The sequence below is a fragment of the Rhinichthys klamathensis genome, unplaced genomic scaffold (genome assembly GCF_029890125.1).
Source record: "Rhinichthys klamathensis goyatoka isolate OS25496 unplaced genomic scaffold, OSU_Roscu_1.1 h1tg000269l_1, whole genome shotgun sequence".
NCBI classification, from domain to species: domain Eukaryota; kingdom Metazoa; phylum Chordata; class Actinopteri; order Cypriniformes; family Leuciscidae; genus Rhinichthys; species Rhinichthys klamathensis.
Genome location: NW_026606789.1, coordinates 662871 through 675894, shown reverse-complemented (window position 1 = coordinate 675894; position 13024 = coordinate 662871). Strand labels below are relative to the sequence as shown.

Below are 13024 nucleotides of genomic sequence, written 5' to 3'. Positions count from 1 at the left end.
GCAATTCATTTGACTAATTAATCAGAACATCATGCAATTTAGTCACAATTTTAATAGACTTACAGCCCCTGAAAACTGGGATACTGGGATAGTCAGAGACTTATATAATACATAATGTAAGAATACATAATCAGGAACTGATTTTAGACTCTCACCCATTTCTCACATCCACCGCCACAGCTCTAGGCTCCCGCAGGCCGCTGTTGACCAGCACACTTCTGTAAGCCCCGTTCAGCTTGGACACCTCAATTGTGTCTCTGCCCTTATCACACCAGTACAGGTTTCCCCCAACCCAGTCCACGGCCAGACCGTCAGGGTTACTCAGAGCGGTTCTGTGCAGCACCTATCCATCAGCCAATCAAAAGAGTCAAAAACATGCCCATCGGCCAATCAGAACAAGACGACATAGATGAAGAAATTTGTCATAGGTTGAACTCAGACAAATTATTTTTGAACACATGCAGGAATCATCAATGCACATCCTCTTGAACTACACAGACCTGCACGTTACTGCCGTTGATGTTCATGCGACGGATCATGCTGCCTTGTGTGGTCACGTCCGTCCAGTAGATCATCTGCTCTGCGTAATGATAGTCCAGAGCCACTGCGTTATTGAGCCCCTGTTAACACATAAAATAGTAACAGTTCAGCAACATTAGAAAGTTACAATAGTCTACAAATAATCTCTTTGGTCTTTTAGACTGACAGCCACCTCACCTGTTTAATCAATGTGTAGTTAGTGCCATCCAAGTTGAGTTTTCGCAGGTAATACCGGTTCGCAAAGATGAGGAAAGGTTCCTCCTCTGAAATTTAAGCAACACTCTCATCGTACAAGCAGACTTTGAAACAGAAATTACAGAACAAATTCAAACATTCTGACGAGCATTGACTGGCTTGGGGATTTTTTTTTAAAACTATTTCTCGTAATTTTAACTGTGAATCTCATAATATATATATATATGGTGGTTGGCTTTTTACTCTGAGACAGGAACACTTCCATAGCCGTTTTGATAATAAACAGAGCGTAAGAGATCATGGGGAGGGGAGAGGCTCACCAGATGTGGATTTGCAGCTGGTGGGGTCATCAGGACGCGGCACAAAGCCATCAACACAGAGGCAGTGGAAGCTACCGTGTGTGTTGATGCAACGCTGAGCGCAAGGGTATGTGGTGGTGCACTCGTCCACATCCACACACGTCTTCCCATCTTGTTTCAGCCGGAAACCTGGATGACACCGGCACTATGGGGGCCGGGCAAGAGGCATGTCATGTCTTCACTGTTATGTCCAACTAATTAGTTCTCACAAATATTGAGTATGAGGAAAAACACATACCTTAAAGCCAATCTTGAGATCTTCACAGAGCTGTGAGCAGCCGCTCTGCTTACTGTTGAGACACTCGTTGATGAAGCAGTTGTTTTCATCGGAGCCGTCACCACAGTCATTGTTACCATCACACAGCAATGTCTCGTTCACACACTTGCCATTGGTGCACAAGAAGGAAGTGTCATTACAGCGCCTCTCTACGGACAAAAACAAAATAACAATGAGCACATGGTTCTCATTTGGCCCTGGGGAAGAGGATCCCCACCTGTAAAACTTTTGTTCTGGGTCCAATAAATTTCACTGATGGACATTGGATGGTAATATTATGGCACTCTGATAAATACCGTGGTAGTGAATGATTACCATATTCATGCCCTAAGGTGTTTGTATTAGTGATGGGAAGTTTGGATCATTTTACTGACTCAGATCTTTGAGTCTCGTTCAGGAAAATGAACTAATTTTTTAAAAGTCAAAGTCATTTTGTTCATTTCAGCAGAATATAATTGAAATTTTACATGTTAATAGCCAAATTCCCCAACACAACAACTTACGCAAACGTTGATCACATTAAAAACCTATAATGCAGCCAAGGCCAAATTTGAACTAATCATTTCTGTTTCCGATACAGACTGCATACTGTATCTTCAGCCTATGGGGCTGTCAAGAGATAAACAAAATGGGATGATGTGCATTTTTTTCACCTTGTCCTTCAAGGTTTTAATACTCGCCTGGGTCTGTGCAAAGTGGGTTTTTGGGAGCTTCGTCCGATTGGTCCCTACAGTCAAACTCTCCATCACATTCCCAGTTCTTCTGCTTCAAACACTGGCCATTAGCACAGCGGAAATCATTCGGCCCACACGTGGGATATTCTTTGTTATGAAAGGGAAGACAACATTTGACATGCATGATCACTTCATTGGTGTGTGTGTGACCAATAATAAAAACAGAAGACTAAAAGACACGCTTACCACACTCGGGCGACTCATCAGAGCCATCGCGGCAGTCAATGTCATGATCACACATGAAGTTTTTGGGAATACATTGATAATTCTGACATTGGAATTCAGAGTCATCACAGGTCTTATTGAATGCTTGAGAGAAAGAATAAAGAGATAAACAGAAGGAAATACAGACAGAATGCTAGAGTTTAAGGGTATAAACCAAGTCCCGATATAAGTGTTACTCACCACAGCCAGCCTTAATGCCTTCATCTGCACCATCAGGACAGTCCTTATCCCCGTCACACTTCCAGCGCTGAGAAATACACATGTGGGAGCCGGGACACTGGAATGCTTCTGGACTGCAAGTCTTTGTCTCTGGAAGAGATACTCAGTGTTACTTACACATTTAATCATCAAGCCTTAACTAGATTAACACTGATATTCATAACGGCTGATTTAAAATGTAAAGAGTTCAAATAAAGGCAAAGTTAAATAGAGCAGAGGTTCTCAACTGTTTTGTTATCACAAGGTCACAGATATGAGAATAAAAAAAAAAACAATGCTTAATGCATATAAAACGCAACTAACCATAACAATATTGTATAGTGAGGTCAGAAAAGCAGCTTTTAAAATGGGGCAAAACGCTTCCAGATTGTTTTGTTGACGTCAAACGTAGTGCATCCAAACAAACTTAACGGTGGTACAAATTCTTCCATTGGTCCTCGCGAGACATGTTCTCATCATCAAAAACAATAAACAGAGGTAAAAGTCCGACCCGCAGCGCATTAAATAAAGTTTCACTTGCAGTGAGGATAAACATGGTTTATCTGAGTTGTAACGTGACTCACTGCATTTGCTGTCCTCATCAGTGCCGTCTCCACAGTCATCAGTGCCGTCACACACCCAGGATTTGGAGATACAGCGATGGTTTCCACACTCAAACTGATTCGATGCACAGAACTTATCTGAGAAAACACAAGTAAAGAACTTGTTCCAGTCAAACAATCTAAATAAAATCAACTTGTTTTCTTGATAAACTTAAATTTCAGGTGTAGCTGTGGTCAAATGAACAAATCCCTCAGATACATAAAATACCTCTCATTTAAATGTGATAAAACTGAATTACATTATATTCTAATCTATTACATTCAATTATAGAGGTAAATATGTACAGTAACTTTATAATAAAAAAAAGGGGTACAAGAGTACTAGACAATAAAAATAAGATCTAATTTATGATAACTTTTTCATTTTTTTATGATATAATTTTTAAACAACAAATAAAATAATAATAATAGTTGTTGTTGCTATTATGCAAACATTTTTTATAATAATAATACATTTTAAAAAAATCTGAAAACCAGTTCAAGGGAGTGATAAAAAGTTTCTGACAATAAAAATGATAAAATAAAATAATAAAAATCTGACATTGGCTATGATGAAAGCACATGGTCCTATTGTTTTTAGTGTCTTGAGAACAATAACTACAGCGATGATAAAGTATTAAGTGACATTTGGAACAGATTTGACAAAGTGCAACAGAAGAATGTAGAAAAAAAAAACTTGAGAGAGAGATCTGTAAATATTTACTAACCACAGTGAGACTCATCTGCTCCATTCTCACAGTCATTCTCTTTGTCGCAGGTCCAGCTCATGGGAATACAACGGCCGCTCGGACACGCAAAGAAGTTTACTGGACATTTCTGCTTCCTTTTCTCTGTGGGAAAGAAAGTGAAAAATTAGTCTTATTATGCAATATCACATATATTTCATTAGCTGTGAGAATAGGAGGCACACATATATATATATATATGTATATGTGTGTGTGTGTGGGGGGGTCTAACCCGGACAGTTTCTTTCATCTGAGAAGTCTCCGCAGTCATTGGAGCCATCACAGCGCCAGGAGGGGGCGTAGCAGAGTGTAGTGAACTCACACCTCTCAAAGGTCATGCCCTTCACTCCAAGCAGATAGTAACTAGAGCAGTCAGTGGGGCCTGAAAGAGCACATACCAAAAGATTGTATGTGTGCAAGAAAATGCATAGCTATGTTCATGCACAAAGTTGCACTTAGAATTATATATATGTATGTATTTCTTCTTTCATATATATATGAAATTAAATCAATTTGAAAAATATATAATAATATACTACTACTAATATTTATTGTTGTTAAAAAAATACCCTTGAAAATTTGTATATTAGTTGTATTTATAAAAAGGTTTATTTCCAACACTGGCTATGATGAAAGGACACATTACTGTTCTTTTTTGTCTTTTAGTTTAGGAATTAATTATAAAATTGTTTAAAATTAAATCAATAATCTGAAAATGAATCAATTTGATTTCTTTTTACTTAAAGGGGTCATATAATGGTACATGCACTTTTTCAAGTTGATTGTACTGAAATGTGTGTTGGCAGTGCCTGTACACAACCATCATATAATGATAAAAATCCATCCAGTGTTTTTGTTTTAATCTCCTTATATGTTTTCCTCTGCCTCAAATCGAGCCGTTCGACCGTGTGACGTCACACGGTCGGACGCCCCTCCCACGATTGTTGATTGACAGAAGGGTTTCAACACAGACCCGCCCTCGCTCGTGAGCGAGCTGTCAATCATAGTCTGCGCGGACCGGCGCGGTCATTGTTGATATGCTGGAGCACTGTCTATGAGCAGAATGGCGTCTGAGCGATTGTGGTGTTCTGTTCTTGGGTGCAATAAGGAACCCAGCAGTCATTTTAATGTTCCTAAATCTGAACCGCTGAAGACGCAGTGGCTGAGTTTGTTTTCGAAGGGAATATTCCCCACGAGCAACGTCAATGCTTTCATGTTTGCGCGAATCATTTCTCACCAGACTGCTTTATAAACGAGGGTCAGTATAAAGCTGGTTTTGCTAAGAAGCTGCTCATGAAAAAAGGATTGGTACCAGATATTCGTGTTCCTGCTGAACCTCTAGAACAACTGAAGTGAGTGTAACGTTTTATTAACCTTTATATTAATATTTATATCTTTGCAAATTGCTAGCTGCACGCTTCACGATGAATGCGTCTAAGGTTTACACTCAGGGTACATTACGGCATGTTTTCTATGTACGACGTTCTCAATATAATTCATAATCCCACGTTTATACTGAACAACGCGTTATGGTTATTGTGTTATAAACGTGCACGCAGAACAGAGGGTGTTCTGCACAGTGAGCACAGCTCATGATCATTTAAAGTCATATACACTGAAACGGCGTGCTGAAAACAGAGCTGTTTTTGACCAGGTAAAATAACTGTTTTCTTACAATACTAATGAGAATTTTTAATTAAAGTATATTACAAACTTTTAATTTAGACCCTAAAGAATCATATTAGCTTGTACAAAAATGGCATTATATGACCCCTTTAAAAAAAGTTACTTTTTAGTTACTTTCATTGATGACCTTTTTTTCCATGACGAGACGACACCAACGTCATTAGACAATAACTGTGACTATATCAACATGCAATATCGTTGACGAAAAAACAAGAGACTAAAATGTAGTTATTCAATTCAAATCCCCAATCAGAGCTTTTCTGTTAAAAGAACGTTTTCTAGCCCGTTTTATTCTCTACATTACTAAAGAAACGTGGAATAATCTGAAAACACAGACAAACAAGTAAGCTGGAGTTCAGCAAATTAAAGTGTCATTCAGGCGCTTTGTGTTCTGTCACGAGCCGCTTGCGCTGTTTACTGCGACTAAATCTGCAATCAAAGTGCAGGCTGATATCCAACTAAGGAAAAGAGATATGTAGAATTGCACGTAGCACTTCAGAATAGAAGTGCTACTGCTAAGAGTGCAATGTCAATACAGCCTGTTACCTTAATTCAAATTTCTCAAAAGCTTAATTGAATTGGTCTAAAGAGAGAAAAATTATAAATTATAAATTAAATATAAATATAAAATAGCTTCCAAAATCAATGTTGATAACCGCAATTTGACTAAAAGTAATGACAAAAATGCAATGACTTTTCACCGACTAAAACTTACAAAAATGTGACTAAGACAGATAAGCATTTTCATCTGAAGATGAAGACTAAGACCAAATCAAAAATGGCTCTCAAAATTAACACTGATGCCTTCACATGATTTTTGAGTGACTGTCTCCTTGGAGTCATGTTTGAACCTAGTGGCGTTCAAACATGCAACCTTTTGGTTAACAGGCCAGATTTGTTTCGATTAATACTTACTGCAGTTCATCTCATCACTGGCGTCCTCACAGTCCGCCACCTGATTACAGCGACTAGAGTTAGTGATGCAGGAACCGTCTTTGCACTGGAACTCCGCAGCGCTGCACAGAGTCACTGAAGAAAACAGAGATGGAAACAGTGAGGAACTAGTACGGCTGCACTTTTTTTAGTCAACTACACAAAAAAAGATTGTGTATTTCTCCTTCCCCCTGGTATTTCAAACAATCACATACTGTTGCATGGCAGCTCGTCTGAACCATCTCCACAGTCATCGGTGCCGTCGCACCAGGAGCTGTGTTTGATACAGCGTCCGTTAATGCAGCGCCGGTAGCCCTTCTTACACATACGGTTCACTGCAACCAGAAAAAGAGAGAGATCAATAATTGATTGATACTTCAAATACAGATAAGGAAATGCTTATTAAAACTGCAATAGAGCCGCAGTGTCATGCTTACCGCAGTAGGACTGCTTCTCATCAGACTTGTCTTTGCAGTGAGCTTGACTGTCACAGGTCAGGCTGTAGTCGATACAGTCACCGTTTCCACACTCAAACTCATCCACGCTGTTACAGGTAGTGTTCTCCGCTGAGAGAAAGAGATTACGTTCTTATTATACTGCACTTCTCACAGGAAACTAATAGAGTATTTTCAGAACAGGCTTATATTTAGGCCACATCCACACGAAGCCAAAGCTTTCCCTATCCAATGTTTTTTTTCCTCGTTTAAAAAAAAAAAGTCCGTAAACACGGCGGCGTCTCGAAAAATATCTGCGTACACACGAAACCACTGAAACTGACTGAAAACGATGTAGACAGTATACATCCCAGACCAGTATGTGGCGCTGTAATTCTGCCATAGAGATACACTAAAAATGCGAGAAGACTGAGAGCATGCGCATAAAACCTTGCGTGCTGTAGACACTATATAGACAGTAAAATAAATACTAGGCTATACAATAATATTAGGCACAGTTGCTTCTTTTCTTTTTTACCAAGAACTTTATTGAACAACCATAAATTGACTGGTACAAATTAGGGAGTCACGATATTCGATTAGTTAGCGGACTCAGAAAGCTTGCCACAAAGAACCGGCAAAAGTAACGAATGTGTCAAATATAGACATTTTAATTGTTTATTAGTAAACTAGTGTTTTCTGTGTCATTCTTGACTGAAAAGATGAAGACGATGCTGACTCGCCACTTCGCAGTATTGTGAACGCTCCTATGGAGTAGGCTAATGCACTTCATACGGATTAGGCTATAAGAGAGAGTTATCTGTTTCTTTTCGTCTTAAATTGTGGTTCGATGTTGTTTAAACGTAGACATTTCAAGCTTTCTATATATTTCTGAGTTTCGGTTCATTTATGAGACGAGCTCCAGTTCACGAGCAATGCAAGTTATATCGCGCCGGAGCGTCCATGTCCTGATTATATTGTCTGCTATAGCCTATATTTGCTTCTTATTTATTAAATCCAGGTAACTGGTTGATGAAACATTGATTAAAATTAAGATACAATTTATACAAAACGAAATTCACTTTAAAGAAAGGCTTTATACAAAACAAAACTTAATGTGGTCAAAATTAGGTCTACCGATATTGCGCATCTTATTATACCCATGCATGCGGTTCACTTTTCATAATCAACATAGATAAAAAAACAAAAAAACATATTTAAACATAAATATTAAACTAAATACATTTCTTTAATGACTACAACACGTAGGCCTACAATAACCTACAGAGAAAGGTAATGTCGGAGTGGAACATCAGGGGTGCGTTTTTTGAATAGCCGTAATCAAATAATTCCCATCGATCGTCGAATATTATTTTTGCTTTAAATCCCCATCCCTACAAAATACGAAATGTCTTAATCAGACAACAGACCAGTACCATAGCATACGAAAGAAAGTATAGGCCTAAAAAAATAAATTAAATAAAAATACATTCAAGTAAATAATAAATAAAGGAATACAAGAGGCTCAGTAGTTTCTGCCGCATTATATTATATTATTATACAAGCAGTTCGGCAGTTGTTGTTGCTGTTACGTGACTGTCTGACTAGTCGACACGTGGGGTGATGACATCATCGTTTCACAAATTATACGGATTGGCAGTACACACGAAAACGCAAGGGTGTCATTTTCAGATTTATCCACCCCGGGTCCCAGTTTAAAAAAATAGCGGTTTCAGTGTCCCAAAACGCCGGATCCGTCTGGACGAAACGCCAATACGACAAAAAATGTGTACGTTTACAGCTAAACGCGTCTCCGTGTGGACGGGGCCTAAGGCAGTAGTTTCCTGTTTGTCCCTCTCACCAACACAAGTGTTGTCTCCCAGTAGTTTGCGCTCTCCACGGCAGCTGCAGTTGACTCGTCCCTCTGACATGAGCAGACACAGGTCCTGACAGCCTCCATTATTGGTGAGGCATGGAGAAAACTCACCTATAGACATACACAAACAAAAATGACTCATTTAAAATGGCTATTGGGGCTGAAGCAATCATCGTTATATATTTATAAAGCTCACATTTCCTGTCATTTTCATAAATGAGTTAAAATAAATTATTAAAAACCATTAATACTATTTTTTTTACTATGAATTGTTATATTAGTACACTTAACAATTAGGTTTCATTTGTTAACATGGACTAAGAAAGAACAATATTTCTACAGGATTTATTAATCTTAGGTAAGGTTAACTACAACATTTCCTAATACATTAAACCCAGGCATTAGGTAATAATAACTTTCAAGTAAATATTTATATTTATACAGTTGTATATACACTACTTAATATGTAGATCTGTACATAGGCCTTCTACTTACCATCTAAATGTTTTTTTTTTTTGGTGACACTTTACAATAAGGTTCATTAGTTAACATTAGTTAACTACATTATTTAGCAAGAACTAATAATGAACTGCACTTATACAGCATTTATTAATCTTTGTTAATGTTAATTTCAACATTTACAAATACTTTATTCAAATCTTGTTAACATTAGTTAATGCACTGTGAACTAACATGAACAAACAATGAACAGCTTTATTTTTCTACATTCTAACATTAACAAAGATTAACAAATACAGTAACAAATGTATTGCTCATGGGTAATTCATGTTATTTAATACATTAACTAATGTTACTAACTAATGAACCTTATTGTAAAGTGTTACCTTTTTTTTACCTTACAATTCTACCAAATTTTTCTAGGTGTATGTAACGTTGTTTTTCATTTTCTTTAATTCAACATATTTAATTATTTCTCTTTTCTGTTGTGTTAAATCTTTATGCAAGTACCAAGAAATGATATATATATATATATAAATAAAATGTTCATATTATATTTTATAGTTTTATTATTTTAAACACTACAATGCCATTTCACACTTTTTAGCCATTTCAGAGCAAACACATGAATAAAGATATATTTGGACTACTTTCATATTGCTGGAAAAAAATCCTAATTATGTAGATTTAACACGGATTAGTCACTCACAGCTATTGGTGTCTTTGGCCACAGCGATGATGCCCATTGGCTGTTGAGGAATGTCAGCACGTAGGACTTTCATATCTCTGCCGTATTTATCAGCTCTGAGAACAGCTCTGCGCACCCAGTCTGTCCAGAAGATATATTCACCGTACACAGCCAAACCGAAAGGATGCACTGGCTCATTCTTTAGGACCACCTGATCACACAGATGCACACAGGTACAATTTAGATTCATTTATTTTGCAAGCTAATTCAACATGTTAGTAGTGTGTGTTCTCTATGAACTAAGCTTATGAACTCATTGTATGAACATGCATTGTTAATGTCATGATCTACCAGGTAAAAGTAAAAAAAATACCATCTCTCACTTTCCCATGAACAAACATAAAAAAATAGACAAAGGAACTCACAAAGCGCCGGCTGCCATCATACTCGCAGCGCTCAATCTTGTCAAAAGTAGCGTCAGAGAAATAGAGTTTCTCAGCACGGTGGTCGATGGCCAATCCGTTCGGGGTGCGGATGTTATTTCCGATGATCACAATGACGTTAGCTCCAGAAAGAGATGCTCGCATGATACTGGGAGACTGTTCATTCCAGTTAGTCCAGAACATCAGGCTGAAGGAAAGAGCACAGGAGGAAATGGAATTCAAAGATGGAAACTGACATGTGCTTGTCTTCTCACACCAAAAGCAACAAGATTTGTTTTCAACTTAGGTGATAAAAAAAAACAACAACAATTTTTTCTACCTTTTTTTTTTAATTTACGCACTCAGTAAGCTTTGTGACGTTGGACTGTGCGTATACATTTGGTGCTACACCATTTCTTTCACCATTATTGATTACGTGAACTTCACTTTGGCAGTCAAAACAAATCTGAATGTTTTTGGTATTTGGTAGGGTAATAGTTCATACTGCGTATACTTTAAACTCTTGGTATTCCTCGCCAAGTAGAATGAAACATTGCATCATGGAAAATTTTATATACAAGGTTCGTACTCTTGACATTCATCCAGAACAAAGGCTCTGGGGTGGTCGTCCCCAGACATAGTGACTACGGTGTCTCTATCGAAAGCTCCAGTGCGACTCTGGTCCACAGTGTGCCGTGTGATGGTGGAGGTGGTGTAGCTGGTCCAGTAAAGTGTGTCCCAACCCCGGTGATAAGCCAAACCTTCAACTGACCCTACACCTGTTGAAAGAAATAAAGAGAAAAATTGACTTGGATTTATATAGAGAATCCTGCTCTGACTGCTTGTTACTGATCCAAGAACAATCAATCTGTTTCTCTTAATCATAATTCATTGCACAGTTGTAGACACACTGTATTTAGTTTGAACAAACTGTTTATTGCAGCTCTACTACAGCTAAAAATGACACATAAAAAATAGGAATTTGAACTTCTTGTAAAGGATGGTAACACCTTCAAACACGTTTAGTATCACGTATCCTTCAAAAGAGTAAATGAATATGATTAACACATTGCAAGTCCAAAACATCTCTTTTAAAACTACTTATCCGGTCCCAGTGAACGGTTTAATCCCATGATACGTGTGCATGTTGGTTTCTGCAGGCTGTGAGATAGCCTTTGTTGCTGGTGCTTGTGTGTGTTTAGTGGCTTAGTGTCATCCGGTCATTTCATGGATGGGTGCCTGTGCATACAAGACCCCTCCCTTGGTGAATCTCTTTAACCACGGTGACTAGTTCTTCCACAAAGAGAGGACTGCTGGAAGAGTCTCGAACACAACTCTGGGGTGAGAAGCAATGTGCTTTTGTCAACGCCGTCGAAAGAGTCTCAATGAGTCAAAGTCACAATGAATAATAGTCAATCTCTACAGAATAAATGATCTCACGAGGGGATCGCAGCATCTATCTGCATCACACCAATGACTGCTTTATGACAGCAATTACTCCCCCCATAAAACAGGAAGGACAGTCAACCAAGCTGTTTACTTATGCTAAAAAAAACATTAACGATCCTGTAAAACATATCAGACTTTAGGCCAAAGGAAGAATAACAAGATACTTACGCAATAGCCACCGCCCACTTCTAAGTTAACAGGTGAGACGTCATCCTCACAGAAATGATGATGTAATAACAAAAGGTCAGTTAATCTGACAATCGATATCCTAGATGATGGATACCTGAACGACTACCCATCCTACTTCGAACTTGAAGGTCAGGAGGATATCACATTAGGACAAACTGATGAGTCGTCTTGCGTTCCTTGCAAAAGAAGGTCAAAGTCTTGGAACAGCTAAGCTCAAGGAATTGGAATGAATCTGAAGTGTCATTTAATTGATCATAAGAGGGAAGTCGCAATGGGTACTTAGATTCAAGTTGAATCGACTGTTCGTAATTTGGAGGCCTTTGACAGATGCAGGGAATCAGGTTTTGTAAGGTTGCCTGGTTTCACTCAATCAATACAAGCAAACAGCAATCATGGATGGCTAGAAGGTAAGCACCTTCCATAATCCCAAATAAAAGATGAAGTTTAATATTTAATAATGTGAGATGAAGTGCTTTCATATTACAAATTATTAAATAAACATGTTTATGGTAATTCTGCAAGTCTTTGGCCACATTCGAAACAGTGTTGGTATTGTAAATTAAAACTATTGTAGTTAAATTGTATTGTAGTCAAAAACGAAATAGTTCTTGTTAACTGAAATAAAGCAGAAATAAAAAAATGCTGCCTTCACAGGTAGTCATCAGGATATCTCTGAATCCAATAGGTTTATAATATAACAATTAATATTATAAATAATTTTTTTCCAACTCAATTTCTATTTTCAATTCTAGAAACTAGCCTTGTAGTCATTAAATATTTGCTTGGTTATTGCTAAATCGCTCTTGAATTTGTTCTCCATCATTAAACATAAAATTATGGATCCTTAATGATGAGTGACAGGGCAGTGAGCCAGATGCACTTTCGTGTCATTAAAGCCTTATAATAATAAAAATTCTGAAATGTAAAATTTCTAGGCACAAGAAAAAAAATCATTAACATGAATTCTCAACTTCCCAGGAAGATATAGAACTAAATGCTAATGCTAAACATT

General features: G+C 37.8%; 1 protein-coding gene across 4 annotated transcripts in view; it reads right to left on the bottom strand.

The window, feature by feature from the left end:
• lrp1ab (low density lipoprotein receptor-related protein 1Ab) overlaps nt 1–13024 on the bottom strand; it is a 134506-nt gene that overhangs the window by 20257 nt on the left and 101225 nt on the right. For all 4 annotated transcript variants that reach the window (XM_056268007.1, XM_056268008.1, XM_056268009.1 and 1 more), the window contains 18 exons: nt 10964–11153; nt 10378–10582; nt 9974–10163; nt 8791–8916; nt 6933–7061; nt 6711–6830; nt 6478–6591; nt 4109–4258; nt 3859–3981; nt 3113–3229; nt 2511–2639; nt 2292–2414; nt 2052–2192; nt 1333–1520; nt 1056–1239; nt 718–803; nt 501–620; nt 156–343 (listed from right to left, as the gene is read on the bottom strand). In XM_056268007.1, coding sequence (XP_056123982.1) covers nt 156–343; nt 501–620; nt 718–803; nt 1056–1239; nt 1333–1520; nt 2052–2192; nt 2292–2414; nt 2511–2639; nt 3113–3229; nt 3859–3981; nt 4109–4258; nt 6478–6591; nt 6711–6830; nt 6933–7061; nt 8791–8916; nt 9974–10163; nt 10378–10582; nt 10964–11153 — 2623 coding nt within the window. The remainder of the gene's footprint in view (nt 1–155; nt 344–500; nt 621–717; nt 804–1055; nt 1240–1332; nt 1521–2051; nt 2193–2291; nt 2415–2510; nt 2640–3112; nt 3230–3858; nt 3982–4108; nt 4259–6477; nt 6592–6710; nt 6831–6932; nt 7062–8790; nt 8917–9973; nt 10164–10377; nt 10583–10963; nt 11154–13024) is intronic.